General features: G+C 32.5%; 1 protein-coding gene across 1 annotated transcript in view; it reads left to right on the top strand.

Moving 5' to 3' along the window:
* Positions 1-13,146, top strand: part of LOC106470526 (lipoma HMGIC fusion partner-like 2 protein) — a 15,816-nt gene extending 2,670 nt beyond the window's left edge. Inside the window, exons 2-6 of the mRNA XM_022399132.1 lie at positions 828-831; positions 1,552-1,794; positions 5,669-5,920; positions 11,479-11,592; positions 12,216-13,146. Coding sequence (XP_022254840.1) covers positions 1,611-1,794; positions 5,669-5,920; positions 11,479-11,592; positions 12,216-12,358 — 693 coding nt within the window. The 5' untranslated portion in view covers positions 828-831; positions 1,552-1,610 and the 3' untranslated portion in view covers positions 12,359-13,146. The remainder of the gene's footprint in view (positions 1-827; positions 832-1,551; positions 1,795-5,668; positions 5,921-11,478; positions 11,593-12,215) is intronic.
* The last annotated feature ends 302 nt before the right edge of the window (positions 13,147-13,448 follow it).

Below are 13,448 nucleotides of genomic sequence, written 5' to 3'. Positions count from 1 at the left end.
TGCCATTTCCTAACAATACCACTTCCCACCGGTATTATATACAAAGCGGTGATTAGAAATAATCAGTCGCATCTAACAATACCAGTTCCCACCGGTATTATATACAAAGAGGTGATTAGAAATAATCGGTCGCATCTAACAATACCAGTTCCCACCGGTATTATATACAAAGAGGTGATTAGAAATAATCGGTCACATCTAACAATACCAATTCCCACCGGTATTATATACAAAGAGGTGATTAGAAATAATCGGTCGCATCTAACAATACCACTTCCCACCGGTATTATATACAAAGCGGTGATTAGAAATAATCAGTCGCATCTAACAATACCAGTTCCCACCGGTATTATATACAAAGAGGTGATTAGAAATAATCGGTCGCATCTAACAATACCAGTTCCCACCGGTATTATATACAAAGAGATGATTAGAAATAATCGTTCGCATCTAACAATACCAGTTCCCACCGGTACTATATACAAAGAGGTGTACTATTTTGCATAGATGAACTAGAACGAACTTTACTGTATGTGTAACAGTGGTCGATGTGTGCAATCAGATAGTATTTGGTTAAAGGTTGCTATTCGATAAGAGGAATATAACGTTTTCCACGTGCATATCGTGAGCTAGCTCTCTATAGATACTCTCATCTCAAGTAGCCTTCATTGGGTCTCTTTACAAACAAGCCCTCCCAGTGGCACAGCGGTATGTCTGCGGACTTACAACTCTAAAAACCGGGTTTCGATACCCGTGATGGCCAGAGCAGAGATAGCCCATTGTGTAGGTTTGTGGTTAACTTCAAACTTTACAAACACACGTTTTAGTTTGGTATGCCTGTGAAATAAAGAATGAATTATCTCTCATCAACTGACCATGAATCACGTGGTTTTGATGTAATTGTAAATAGTACATTTGTTTTCTTCGTTGATGTTAATATATCAAGGTTTTATTTTGGTATGCTCGAGAGTTGTTTTGAAACGGTCTATTTTGGTACACCTTAATTAACTTTTGAAACGTTCTATTCTCGTACAGCTTAATTCAATTTTAAACGTTCTGTTGTACCTTTGGCTTTTTATTTAAGTCTGTTACGGTTAATTCGTCAAATAATCAATAAACTTTGTATTCTGGTCTATTCGTGTATTATTACATATTTTACTATTGTGAATCAATTTATTTCCGTTTTATCCTGGTTCACTCTTGAGTTAACTTAAAAATGTTATATTCGTGGTTAACCAGAATCAAATTATAAACGCTTTTAGTTTGGTATACTCGAGAAGAAATTTTAAAAGTTATTATAAATTCATTTATATACGCTTTATTTTAAGTTAGAAACCTATAAACTGACTATTTTACTCGTTTGATCCCGAGCTATCTTATTCTTTAAATTAAACATATTTTTGTAATAAATAATTGCTAACTGAAAAATTGTAAGAAAGGTGTTTTCCTCTGACTACTAAAATCGATTTAGAATAATTTGTTTTGTAACTACTGAAATAGTAATGGGCTATCATACTTACTCATTTTATAATTTTTCTCTCTGTCTTGTAGGCTATGATCATTTTTATTATTGTTCGTTCCATGGGAAAAATCTTGTAGCCTATTACACAATGTGCTACGTCATTGTGACATCGCGGACGCTGTTGTGGACGCTGTTGACAATAGCGACTTTTTTAGCTATGGTAGCGGCAGTGATTACACCCAGTTGGCTAATTGGGTCACCCAGAAAACCTGGCTTAAGGTCAAGATTTCAGACAGACATGAACAAAGGCGAAATGTATTCTCCAACATTAGGTAAGTTACATCAAAATAAACGAAAATATACACACAGAGAGAAGGAACTGACAATAGATAATTTATTTATCACTAATACGTTACCTTTGCACGTTTGGGGCTCATCTATTGTTAGGTTAAATTCAAAATAGTGTAGTGACGAGGGAAAGGATAGTCATATCTTTTAACATAAATAGACATATTTTTTTCGTAGTATAACAGTGTTTTTGATACTATCTTCTAGATCTAATATTATATATATATAGAATTATTATTTTATTTGTTTTCCTTCTATCTTATTTGGGTAATGTTAAGCGGTGGGAGTTTGATAAAAATGTCGTCAAATAGTATTGCTTTGATTACATTCACTCCTAAGTGGCTTAGCGATAAGTCAAAGTGCTAAAAATCGAGTTTCAATAGTTCCTTGTGTAACTTTGTGCTTAACAACAAAACAAACAAACATTGATTCCATTTTCTTATGAAAACAACTGTATATTTCAAGGTGAATCTGGCTTTATGAGCATTCTTTCACCACGTCAAATCAACAAGTGTTTACTTTTTCAATGAAAAGGTTGCGTTGGATTGACTTTGGGCTTGGTGTTAGAGCCCATTGATGTCCTAAACGTTGTACAAGTTTCCTGCTTCCAATTAAAACAGTTGAAACCACCACCTTCGAAGAATTCTGTCCTTTGGCTCTACATCTTTTAATAATTCCATTATTTAATGTTCTTCTTCGGAATGAGACGTGTCATCCAATTATAAGCACATGGTAACATTGCACTGTTGAATGGTAGGGAATTTACTATGAACCAAATATATAGGTGCTAATTGGTGTAAATTGTGCCAGTTATCCATAAAATCATTGGAGCAATGGTGAAGCAAATTTTATAAAAACTTCTTTTTTCGTTTCCCTACTCTTCCGAGTTATCCCAAAAACTAGACTTCGGTGTTTAACCTGTTTACATCTGTTCCATTACATAACTCTTTAATTATTTGCGATCCTTGGTGATGATACTACGTGAGGAAATTTTATTATTATTATTTAAAACTATATAAAATACATCTCTTGGGACCTACCAGTCAGGGCGTTGAGATATGGTTTAGGAATAATGAATTATGCAGTGAAAAAAGCATATTAATTAATTATATAGTTTGTTCTGTGCTGTCGTGATTAGTCGAAGAGTTTTTATGCGCTTGTTGTTATCAATGAGAGGTCAGTGTTTAGCAGCGGCATAGCGACTCATAGGATGGCCTTGAGGTTTTCAAATACAAACTTTTAGCTCATTGTACCGTCATCTCTTGACCGATTTGAGATCTAATTACAGTTTTGGACTCGGTAGATTAAATCCTTTCGATTTATATATTTGGCCACGCCCACGGTCTCATACATTAATTTACTGTAATTTTTCCTAAGAGGATTTCAATTTGAAGGTAGGCTGGTATAGATTCTGATGAATAATAAAATCGAATCGGGTATATGCGCACCCTACACTTGGTATTGCTGGCGTACAAAAATAAAATAATAAAAAGGAAAAAAGGTCCCTTAAAATTAATTTACTTTAATCCTGCATAAAAGAATTTCAAGTACCGCGGCTATTGAGGCTTCTCTCTTGTTAGATCCTGAATTTGTTGCCTATTGTGAATGGCTCTTTGTCGGATATATTTCGACTCTTCTTTACACGCTTAGAAAGGATATTCAGAAAGAAACGAAAGTTACTGTTTCCATACGCTGGATTATATTAAACAGCGTGTCATGAATAGGTCAACAACATCCATCCGTTGCTGGATGATGTTCTTCTGCAACATGATACCATTTTAAATTATAATAAATAATTAAAAATAACATTTTGTATTTACACAATAAAAAGTTTATTGAAGCCGTACGGCTTCCACTTTAAAAAAGGAATATCACTCTACACGTACATGTTTTGACGTGATCTACATCATCCTCAGGAGTAAGTTACAATACTATTTTATACTTTATCCTTGTCGCATTATTTCATTGTTATTTGCATATTTCCTTGGTGTAATAAAAAAACATTTATAATACTTCTCACCATATGTCAACCTATTGACTTGCTTGTCATTCGTCTCTATTTAATACTTGTTTTGTTTTTATATTTTATCATTTCTAATGTTTCTCTAATATTTAATAATATAAAACTTCGAGGCTACGCTAAGATTAAAGTTTTCCCCCATAATATTGTATGTTGGGTAGTTTTTACATGTTCGTCTATAGCTGACATTTTTATTTTATTTCTTATGTAACTTTATTGTTCTTGCAATCTATATTTTAAATTTTTTTTAGTTTGACCAATATAAACACTACCACATTTACATTCTATCTTGTATATACCTGTCTTATCTGTTAATTCTGTTTTGTCTGGACCAGCAAGTCACTACGTTGATATATGGCGAGATATATTATAATTTATTATTATTATTATTACACCAAGGAAATATGCAAATAACAATGAAGTTATGCGCCAAGGGAAAAGTATAAAATAGTCTTGTAAGTTACACCTGAGGATGACGTAGAACGAGCAGTTTGGGGGAATGGTATTATCATATGCATTACCAGCACTTATGTTTAAAATTTTAAATTATAATAAATAATTAAAAATAACGTTTTGTATTTACACAATAAAAACTTTATTGAAGCCGTACGGCTTCTACTTTAAAAAAGAAACATCACTCTACAAGTACATGTTTCGACGTGATAGGGGTTATGTGTAGCTACGAATCACTTCTCAAGGTGATCATTGTTAAATACGATTCAATTCTTCTACCACTTCTTCATACCAGTTTGGTAAAATGCAGAGGTGGAATCACGAACCCAATTGCTTTAATAACATCAGTTGCCTGAAAGCATTGCCTATGATTGAGAGGACACAAGTATAGGACATTAACAGAGTGCTTGCTATATGTGGGAGGGAAAGAAGTGGTCACCCAAACTTCTCTTTTGCAGTCGTTAGATAACGAGCAGTTTGGGGGAATGGTATTATCATATGCATTACCAGCACTTATCTTCATATTTTAAATAGCTTCTCTACTGAATAATTCACAAGAATAAATTAGTATATAAATGCTATATATTCTTGAAATCCCATATAAACACAAGTCCACTATAGCGAGTAAAAGACAATTCAAATCACCATATATTTCTGTTATGTTGAAGTTTTATGTATCCTCCAGTAACCAAAGTATGACTGGCAACTCAAGATATCCTAAAAAAGGGTGTTCAAAAATAAACAGGATTTTATTTCCTGTAGAACAACCATATTGGATTACGACCAACAAATGTACATTGAAGATGAATGCTACTAATTTATTTTTGTAGATAAAATCGAATTACAGATTGGGAGTGGGACGTTTTCTTGAAATCCTATATAAATATCAGTCCACCGTGGCGAATTAAAGACAACTCAAAACACTATTCATATAATGTAAACTCCACTAGTATATGAAACCTAGTCTTGTTCTTTCGATTTGCCCTGCCCGGGGTTATCGATGAGGGGTGAAATTCACCCCAAACCGGTATAACTCAGTGACATGTGGTTAATCGAATGATAGATTGGGCTTCTTATTTATTTATAGTAGCAATGCGTTGTACCAACCATTATGTGGCTGTCTGCTAAAATAAGTGACTTGAAAGTGATATTCCGATAGAATTTTGTGATCATTAGGCTAAAGTAATCGTCAAGTCATCTCGGATCTCAGTCTTTCTTATCCTCTTTTCATCTTGTTCTTTTATCTTATTATTAATTACAAATGTCTGGTAGAAGAGAAGATATACTAATTGGGATAGATATTCGTTGCCTTTAAGTTGGTTTATGTATCCCAGTTTTTAGTTTGTTTATGACGTAAACATCAACTAACTTTTTTTTTTTTTCAGGTATATATAACCGTTGCACCAAGCTTCACAAAGTGGATCAGCTATTCACTGATAGCTGTGCACCATTTGTAACAAGCTTCGGGATGCCTTCGAATGAGTTTCCCAACTTTTGGAAAGCAGCACTGGTGTTTTTTGCCTTTGGAATAGCATTAATAGTGCTCACAGTGTTTACATCAGTGCTGGGATGTTGCATTCGTAGTATTGTGAAGAAGAGCATTTTCACCATTTCGGGAACAATACAGGCTATTGCAGGTACAATATGTTAAATATCTGTTTGTATGTTTAAGAAAAATAATGTAAGAATAGTTAGTCTAGGTTGTTGTATGTTTACTCTTTAATTTGATTTTGTAGAACCTTAAAATGAAATTTGGTATCCTCGATATATTATGATGAACTGTTTACAAGTTGGACAAGTTTACAGTTATTAAATATAATATTTTATATTTTCAATCTAAACGGCACTTTATGCGACATATGAGCAAAACGGCCAGGTCAGAGATCCCAAATTTCAACACTTATCACCCCAAATTCAGAACTGCTGAGCAGAGGGAGAAAACCCAATATTAGAAGAGCCCGCAGCCTTTACAGCTACTTTTAACTAAATAGCAGGATTGACTGTCACAGCTATAACACTTCTATAGCTGAAAGTCCCAAGCGTTTTCAATGGCAAATTTTTGCTCAAATCTTGAACTTTCCAATCCTTAGCCTGTATGCTATCCTCTAGGCCACGTCCATCCCAAACTGAAAAAGCTATCTTAAAACAATTAAGTAAAAATGATTACTAATTTGTTTTAGTGTGTACTTTCATTACACAGTTTGTGTTAAATTCTTCTGGTTTTTATCACCTCGTTCTTTGTTGTTGTTTTTTTTTGGTTAAAATGTTTTTCTCGACCAATAATAAGCAACACAAGAAGCACTAATTCGGATTTCATCTCTTTTATTGTTTCCAAGCAAAATACAGATAAAGGACAGACTATTCTTAATTATATGTTTATATTGATAGTTTGTCTTGTTACCTTTCGAATTAATTTAATAATCAAGAATGTTTTAAAGTTAATAAACTTAGTGTTGGTATTACTGGCAACATAGTTCGTGAAATTTTGAACAAAGTTTCCACCCCTCACTTTATACAGTTTCCTTTTTCTACGAAACCTAGTTTAGTAGGCTTATCATATACAGAATAATATTTATGAAGAGCAAGATCGATGCTATGCACAATGTACCTACAGATATAATTAAATCAAATATATATTGAATATTGATTTTATTAACTTTGCGTATTTATGTACAATTTGGTAGTTACAAAGTACTAGATATTGGGTTAAATTGTGTTTGTTCTGGTTACTTGCAGTTAGTGCAGTTTTTCTCAACCGATGGGTCGTGGCCCACCGGTGGATCGGAAAGCAATTTGAGATGGGCCGCGAAAAGGCTTAAGATTAGATGACAATATTTTTTTTAAATGTTGCAAAGTTACAAAGGTATAATGCAAACTGTATAATACCTCGCAAGTTGTTATATATGAATTAATTAACAGTTTAACAAATTGTCGTGTAATTTACACACATTTTTTCTCCTTTTTTTGCCGAAATTAGGGTTTATTGTTTTATTGAAAACGGGCGAAAAACGAACATCAGTTGATTTTCTGTGAAAGCAGTAGGACTGGCAACATCGCGTGAAATGCGCACCGCATCACGTGTCACCCATTGTCACGCGCACGAACCCAGCCAGCATAGAAACTGTGAAAAAACATTGCCATACGTATCATACTTCTATAATTTTCTGCGGTAGGCTGTAGTAAATTTTTTGAAGATTAGTTGAGCCGTTTTACTAAAAAGGTTAAGAAACGCCGTGTTAGAGGGTTAACTTGTATTTCTTTCACAGATGGTACTGGTGGTTACAGGTCTAAAGATATCATTTCACACCTGCTGCTTTATTGATATATCTATTGAGTGTGAGCTATGACAGGAGACTGGTTACTTTCTGAATGTCCGAGACTTTAATGCATTATTTTACGTTGTTCCCCGCTCATTCTCTGCTAGAGACCTTAAACTGAAAAGTAATTTAAGGCGCAGTCGAAAATATCGCAAACACTGATGTATCAAACGAATTAAACTTGATAGTTATAAATCTCATATATATTCTTTAACGATTATTTATTAATTTTAAATTTTAATGTAAGTTTTTCAAAGTGTGTTGTAACAACTGAATCTGATTATCTGGTTAACTTGTGTCATTGAATTATCTTTATGAAAATGTGTATTTCATTTTGTATTTAACTTTTAGCTTTTTTTATGTTAAGAAGTTATTCATAGCTGTCTCCCCTGGTTAAGTTTATTGACTTGCAATGTTAAAATATGGGATGAGTTTCCCCCCAGTGGACAAAACGCAAATATCCATTTACGTAGCTTGGCGTTAAAAATAGAAACTTACACATTATTGATAGTTAGGCTTACCAAAACAGGTCAAGATTAGTGAGGCGACTATGTATATTTGTCACTAATATCTTTAAACGATTTTTGACAGTCTTGCATTAACCACATTTGCTATGATAGCCCAAAATAGGTCAAGAATAGTAAGACGACTATGTATATTTGTCAGTAATACCTTTAAAAGCTTTTTTTGACAGTCTTACATTAACGATATTTGCTATGATAGCCCAAAAGAGTACATATTTTTTATTTTAAAAATTTCAACAGAAAACGATTATTTCTAAGAGTGACATGTTCGCTTAATGTAAAACAAAACGCAATTTATAAAAGGAAGAGTTTCATCTGTTACTTCAGCTATGTATATATTGACATCGGCGTTTGGATTTTGTCCGTTATGACAATAAGTTGACAAGCTGGACCGATAACGGTAATGCAGTATATATAACCACCACTTCCAGTCTCCATCAACCTGGTTATTGATATTTTAAAATTGACCTGATTATAATCACTTTAAAGTAATTCTGTTTTGGAATTCTATATTACTGCCTACAAATTCAGTTGTTGTTAGAACCAATTCCCAAACATAAACACGATATATACATATATAGAGATTAACTTCTTCTCACAAACGGATTCTGTATATCTTCCTTTCTATTGACATTTTTAAAGGCGAATTAGCTGTTCTAGACTGTGTGTGTTTGTAACAGATAGCGATTAAAGTAAAATTAAATATGATGAACAAATCTTTTGGAAAAAGGTTCCACCACTTTGTACATCTGAGTAAACATATGTTTATGAAATAATTTAAACTTTTTACCTTCTATTTCAAGCATTTCAACATCTTATTTTAATCAAAACAAATATAACTGAAACCATATCTACTTCAAACCGAATCTTTGTATTTCTTCATGTTTTAATTCTACTGTAAATAGGTTTCTCGAAGTTTAAATGGGGTTTTGTCTTTAAAAAGCTTATTAGCAATATATCACCATGTGATCAACAACCTAAATGGGGTTTTGTCTTTAAAAAGCTTATTAGCAATATATCACCATGTGATCAACAACCTAAATGGGGTTTTGTCTTTAAAAAGCTTATTAGCAATATATCACCATGTGATCAACAACCTAGAAAAAACAACTTAAAATTATACAGAAGCAAGTAGCATTCTTTATCGAAATTATTTTAAGTGTGTTCTATGTGTTCTCCTTCTTATTCTTTTTTTTTGGGGGGGGAACCGACCGGTAGCACCAAACGCCAACTCTTGGGATATCCTTTACCAACAAATAGTGGGACTGACTGTCATATTATAACGCTTCCATTGATAAAAAGACAAGCATGTTGGAACCGGGTTTCGATCCCGCGACACGTAGGTTGCAAGTCGAACACCTTAACCTCCAACCCGCCCCATGCCTCACCTATTGTTGGCAGTTCAAAATTAAGTACAGCTGCAGATGACTTTAGTTGTTTTGCCGTAAACTCATTCGTTCCTTGTTTTGTACAAAACACCATACTTCGTAAAAATATATATATATACTTCTTTTAATATGGTCCCCCGGTGAGTTTACGGACTTATAACTCTAAAATATGGGGTTCGATTCCCCACGTTTGACACAGCAGATAGCCCAATGTAATTTTGTTCTAGAACAAACAAACTTTTAATGCGGTTTTGTAAAATACAAAGGAAAACGAGGAAGCGTTAACAACCGTTCTTTTTAAAATTCACAGACTATGACAATCAAAGAAGAACATTGATGTTGAATTGTGTATTCATACTAAATGTAATACTTTATGCTTATCCAAGTTAACCAAACGAATTAGGGTTAACGTAAAATATTTCAAAATCAGCTGTATTTATTGGAGTTGTAATGTAGCAAAGGACAGTTGATCTGCACTTTGTGGCAAATAAACACAAATTAACAGAAAAGTAACAGAAAAAATAATAATCATTCACCATGTACATTTTAAAGAGTTTGACATTTGTAATTAACTGTTATTAAAAACTTACGTCTGTATATTTATTCCAAAACTTATTTTGTGCCAGCCCTGCGTAGGGTAATTCTGTAAACACGGGGATAACCATACAACCAACAATAGAGGCGGTGGGATAACCATACAACCAACAGTTTTGCCAGTGCATACTGCTGTATTAAAGAATAAGCGGAACCCATTTATGGAAAAACAACCATATATGATCGTAGGTAACCATGCAAGATGACCTTGAAACCGTATTTGCATATAACGTGACGTAATTAAGAATTGCTCATAAAAGTTTAGGTTTGATATAAAAGCTTATTTATTACACTATTCTTAAGGTATAGTACAATATACTGTGTTTCAAGTTCGAGTTACATCTCTTATTTTACATACATGTGTTTCGATTATGTTTTTGTACACGTGTACCAGCTGGCAAAACTTTGGGTTGTATGGTTCTCTCACCACCTATACTTTATTTTGTGCCAGCATTGTATATTCTATATAGTAATAACGTTGTAAAGGCTTTATAAATATTATTCGAATACTAGTCTTTATGACGTGTTTAAAGCATCAAACCTCATGGAAAGTTTCAAGTTCCACATTTTGATAAATCTTATAATTTACTTTAAGAACTCTTATCACACTAGAGTTCAAGTATCTAAATTAATTTGTAGTATGCTTATCGTCACGTGTAAAATGTACTTTATATTTATACACCCATAACTCTGTTTCTAATTTCAGAGTAGAGAAATGATGTTTGTTGTTGTACCAATGTGCTAGGAACAAACCATCCAGCATATATTTACATAATGTTGACGTTTACCAAGAAATATTTTCATAGTTTAAAGAATAAATGTTTGAATAACTTTTCTGAGGCGGATAAGTCAGTAAGAATAATAATAAAAAAACCTGCTTTTTTTAATATATATTTTTGTTGAATTCACTATGAAACTTTTGTAAGGAGGAGGAGAATACAAATTATGCCTGTAATCTGTAATCGACAAATAATTCAATACGTATTTCAAATGTTTATTTTTTCTAACAATGCTTAAAACATATTTTAAATTGTATCAAAAAAAATATAATACTTGTTTCAAACAGCATTGAAAATATCATTATTGTATATTATCTTTTAATTCGAAGTATCTCTGAAGTACGAAAAATATTTTACTTGTATGAATAACTTTTATAGCTTTAATATCAAGACATTTGTTTACGATGTCTGTGTATTTTCGTCTTTAGATCAATATAAAAAAGTGCTGTATTTTAAGCCACGTGACATTTTCGTGACATTTAATATCAAGGCATTTGTTTACGATGTCTGTGTATTTTCGTCTTTAGATCAATATAAAAAAGTGCTGTATTTTAAGCCACGTGACATTTTCGTTTTAATTATTCCCTTCCCAGGCCTCTTATTCATCCTGGGGCTAGTTCTTTATCCGGCCGGTTGGGGTAGTACACGTGTCCAGCTTGTCTGTGGAGAAAATTCACATCCGTTTTTGTTGGGAGATTGTAGACTGGGTATGTCATAGTAGTTGCTTTGAACGATTTTTCGCGCTGACATGTGGTTCTGTTTGTCATTAAATTCTAAATCTTTTTAAGAAGATTTTTGATTCTTCGTTACTTGTGATAGTGTTTAGAAAATTCAATGCAAATGACTTAATAATTCCAATATTTTTAAATCTTATTAAATATATGCGTTGCCATAGCAAACTTTTCAAAAGTATTTGCTTTGTTTAATATGAATACATATCTGTTATCTTTTACATGAAGTTTGACTATAACACTTTTAAGAGTACGCAACATGAGGAAAACTTTTACACCAAGATTTTTCCGAAATCTACATACTTTTAAAGCTTTGGATAAAATTCTATATCGATTTAGCTTGGTTGATTAGAGGTGATTTAGCTCAGAACTGAAATATTTATCTGACAGTGGTATGGGATTTAATATCCGGTATAAGCGTGTATTTGTTGTGTTACAATGAAAGAAAATTACTAATTCTCGTCAAATCATAAACACAAGCACGACTCTTACAGATAAAGTTGTGTTTATCCATTATGTATCTTAGAAATATGCAAATATATAACTTTGTGTAAGTTAAATTTTACTTTTTTTAACCTTTTTTTTTCAATCATTTGCAGGATGGGCATTTTATCTGGCCATTGGAAGCACGATCATGACCTGCGTCTGTTCTGTTTTATCAATTCAGGCAGAAGTTTCCACGTCTTCTGACAAAGTACAGGACGAGATCCTTGAAGGAAAGAACTTGATTTGTGTGTTATAGTATGCTACAATGTTTGTCTCTTTTGTTTGCTTATGTGGTTAATGAAAATGTTCAATGAATTAAACGTGTGATAAGTGGTGGCAGGTGGCAATATATATCGGTGGAAAATGATAATTTAGACAAAACATTTAACTGTTAAATAACAATAATTTTGTGTTCATATTATGTCGGTTAGTTTAATTATAAACTAATTATTGTATTTGGTATACGGAATAAATAAATGGTAACAAGGGTGTTCGAGGTGGAAACAGTATTCAAATATTTTAAAGTTTAATCTTTGTAATGTTTTTGATTAATAGTTTGAAATTAATACTTTAAAGATAGCGTTACATTATCTATAATAGATTCCACGTTCTATTTACGTTCTTTTGTATATTGGGTATCTCGTCGATATTAACATCTCGTGAATTGTTGGAATGCTAAATCAAGAAATATATTTCTGTCTGAAATGGAAATTTAGAATATATACATGCACGTGTGTTTAAAACCAAAACCAAAACAAAAGGCTTTTAAATTGTGTTTTTCTAACTTGTTTTATGTCACCGAGTGTGATTTGATGAAGCATTATTATCTTCATCTCATTTTCTGAAGTATGCTATTCATTTGAATAGAACAAACATATATTTCATATTAGAAAATACTTTATATGGTGGCTTAAACTGTGTGGAATTTCTGATGTTAAAAAAAAAAAAGTTCTTCGCTTTGCGTATATTGTTTCTGAAATTCCTGAAGGCAAACAAATGTACTCTGTGTAATACATGCAACTGTATCCCATATAAAAAAAAAAATATTTGTTTTTTTTTTGTATTTATATGAAGCTGTAAATGATAAAGATACCTATTATCGAAAGATAACTAAAATAGTTAAGTTAATTGGATAATAAATAATATTCTAATCAAATACTGTTTAAAAAGGACATATATATGTACTCATACCGTCTAATAATATACAGTCTATACATATTTTTGCACAGATTTTCACATTTTATTTAAAACCAGACGTATCCTGGTAAGTCGGTGGTAGTTTTACGAATTAAAAACGCTAAAATTTGAGATTCGACTCCTCTGGTGGACAGAGCGCAGTTAGCTCA

Source organism: Limulus polyphemus, unplaced genomic scaffold (genome assembly GCF_000517525.1).
Source record: "Limulus polyphemus unplaced genomic scaffold, Limulus_polyphemus-2.1.2 Scaffold4064, whole genome shotgun sequence".
Classification (NCBI taxonomy): Eukaryota; Metazoa; Arthropoda; class Merostomata; order Xiphosura; family Limulidae; genus Limulus; species Limulus polyphemus.
Note: the sequence above shows the minus strand (reverse complement) of the source record. Positions and strands in the feature narration are given on the sequence as shown.